The sequence below is a fragment of the Trifolium pratense genome, linkage group LG7 (assembly GCF_020283565.1).
Source record: "Trifolium pratense cultivar HEN17-A07 linkage group LG7, ARS_RC_1.1, whole genome shotgun sequence".
Taxonomy (NCBI): domain Eukaryota; kingdom Viridiplantae; phylum Streptophyta; class Magnoliopsida; order Fabales; family Fabaceae; genus Trifolium; species Trifolium pratense.
In genome coordinates, this window is record NC_060065.1 from 23,944,820 (window position 1) to 23,948,013 (window position 3,194).

A 3,194-nucleotide genomic window follows, 5' to 3' on the forward strand; every position below is an offset into this window, starting at 1 on the left:
ACACACAAGAGCAACAATATCATATGGTGATTGGAAAGCAACCAATACGCATAGTAGCAACAACAACACAACAACAATAACACTAGCAATTAATAATAAGACGACCGCATTCATAAAACTATAAATCTACAATTCCCTAAGTGAGTTGAACAAACCCCTTACCTGTCTAGTAGTGATCTCCGTGGTTTTTCTCCTCTTTCTTTCTCTCGTGAATCCTCTCTTTTCTTCTCTATTTTATTTTTCTGTTTCGGTAAAATAGTGGGCAATCCTAATTTGTCACTACTTTAGCCTATTTATAAAAAAAAACTAGGTTATTTTATGTCTCCAAGTTATAAGGATTTTGTTTTATTATTTAATATTTATTATTATTTTATTACCTCCCAATGCATGCTACAAGGCCCAATTTCTCTAACTACTTCTAAATCATTTATTTTCCTACTTATGTACTTCAAATTTCCGTCAACTAATTATTTAACATGCTAAAATAATTAGATAATCACGCAAACACATCTAAACCATTAATTCCTAACAAAATAGACAAGGATTAACTAAATTCTAAATAAACGAATAATTCTAAAAGTCGGGGCGTTACAACTCTCCCCCACTTATAGAATTTTCGTCCTCGAAAATTAGTTACCTCATGCATCTGGCTCTGAGCCCCACAAGGCGAACACCTTCCCTTTCACCGGAGTAGCATCTCGTGTCCTCCATGGTTTGTCACACTCAGTACTAATATGGCCTGGCTCTGAACAATTAAAACAAATCACGGGATTTTTACACTCATTTGCAAAATGTCCCGGCTTTCCACATTTATAACATTTCAGATTCTCCGCCTTGCACTCGGCGATCTTGTGTCCTGTCTCGCCACACCTATAGCAACGGCCTCCCCCACTTGTGTCATGCCCATCAGTAGTCTTCTGCTTACCTTCCTGATCTACTTTCGGCTTGTCATATGGTTTGCTGCGATTCTGGCCCGCATTCTTCTTGTCGCTCAAGGCCTTGTAGTGGTTGCTCTTAGCTTTGTTATCTTCTTCATAGATCCGACTCTTATTGACCAAGGTAGCAAACTGACGGAGCTCTTGATATCCAATACCTGCCTTGATCTCTGGTTGCAAGCCATTCTCGAATTTGACGCACTTCGACCTCTCGTTCTCAACATTGTTGTAGTGGGGACAATATCTTATCAGGTCTTCAAATTTGGCAGCATATTCGGCCACCGACATAGTACCTTGGCTCAGCCCCAAGAATTCCATCTCTTTCTTGCTCTGAACATCAGCAGGGAAGTACTTTTCCAAGAAGGCCCCTTTGAACCCGGCCCAAGTGATTAGGATGCCTGCCGCTTGCATTCTCTGTCGCGCGTTGCCCCACCAGCGGTCAGCCTCCCCCTTCAACATATGGGTTGCCAATGTCACCCTCTGTGCGTCTGTCGACGCCATAGCCCTGAATATTCTTTCAATCTCCTGAAGCCAATCCTGTGCACCCTCAGGATCATACATCCCTTTGAACGTGGGAGGGTTATTCTTCAAAAATCTATCCAGCCTCTCTTCCTCCGCATTACCCTGAATATTCCCAAAGGCCTGGGCAATATTGTTCAACGCGTTTGCAATAGCAAGGTCATTACGTCCGGCCATTTCTCCACACAAAACCCTGAAAATCAAAAGTTAGAAATGATACGACTTGGTCCGATTGGACCGACCTGCTCTGATACCAAGTTGTAACACCCTTAATTTTTACCCTTTAATTTTATTTGTAAAATGTATCTTTAATAAAAATGCAGCGGAAACAAACTCATAAACAAAACTAATTTGTCCGAAAGATTCAAATTACTAAGGTAAACACCACGGTTCAATTTAAAAATTCGTAAAGCAATAAATCAACTAAAATAAAATTTAGAGTTCCCCCATAGGACTCCCTAGCAGAGCGACTCAATTATTGAAAACGCAAAAGGAAGACAACTCCTAATGCCATCTCCGGACTCTCAGCTAAGCATCATTGTTTACCTGAAAAACCTACGATTGCACATCGTAGGGGCGAACCAGAAAAGGGGTGAGTAACAACGTCACACAATTAACTGAATTCTATAGTAATATAAGACGTAGCCAAACACATAGTAACAACAAGCAACATATTATCCTTTTGGACGACTGAATACTCACACAACACAACTCTTAGATACCACAACTCAACAAGCTAATACACACGCGCTACCAACGATTCATCAACTTCATTGCTACATCATTACTACACCATTATAAATATATAATTCGATATCATTATGACATCTTTGCTACCTCATGACTACCTCATAATAATAATAATAATATATACGACATCATTTTGATATCTTTACTACCTCATGACTACCTCATAATAATAATAGTAATAATAATAATAATAATAATAATAATAATGATACTTCAACAACATTATAATCATTATAATATTATAATTCAACATCGTTATTAATAATATAGCTCAACACTTATTAATAACCAACTACAACAACATGACTAAAACGACACTACTACTAATAACGAACAACGATTTAAGACAACACCAACGATAGTCCAATATTAGTCAAACTAATTAGTTTACTCTTTTTAACAGCGACCGACCAATACCCGAAACAGCCCCGACTCAAGTAATTTAATTAAAAACTGATTTGCAATTTTAGTTAGAAAATTAACTCAATTTAATAGACAACAATTATGAAATAATTTCAAATCTAGGTACCAGAGAGAGTGAATCACACTAAAGGTTTCTAAATATTCAAAATACTGTACATAATTTTTTTGGGAAATTTTCACGAAATTATAATATTTTTAATCACATTTTTACTCTAAATAATTAATTAAAAATAGCTACGAGTGTCCAACAATTATCAAAGTGGTACCAAAATTTGCGTAAAATTATTTACTATTTTACTGTAAAAAGAAATAAAACAATTGGAGTCCCCTAAAGGGCTCACGCGCCACCACTCTCCGGGGCTGCGACTGGGCGAAGGGAAGTGACACTGTTCACCTGCTTCTTCACCCGATTTGCTGTAAAACGGGTCGTTCGACCCGGAATCCGACCCGGTTATTTCTCTCTCGTTTCTCAACGATATTCAACGTTCTATATATCGTTTTGATCATCGTTCGATTTTAAAGAGATACCTATAATTATTTTTAAAATTCGGCAATTGAATCGCATGT

The 3,194-nt window shown here is 37.5% G+C and overlaps 1 protein-coding gene across 1 annotated transcript; it reads right to left on the minus strand.

Annotated features, from left to right (window-relative positions):
- Positions 1 to 638: 638 nt before the first annotated feature.
- On the minus strand, positions 639 to 1,631 carry LOC123896095 (zinc finger CCHC domain-containing protein 9-like). Its single transcript, XM_045946535.1, has one exon. It carries the CDS (start codon positions 1,629 to 1,631, stop codon positions 639 to 641), a length of 993 nt encoding a protein of 330 aa, XP_045802491.1.
- Positions 1,632 to 3,194: the final 1,563 nt, after the last annotated feature.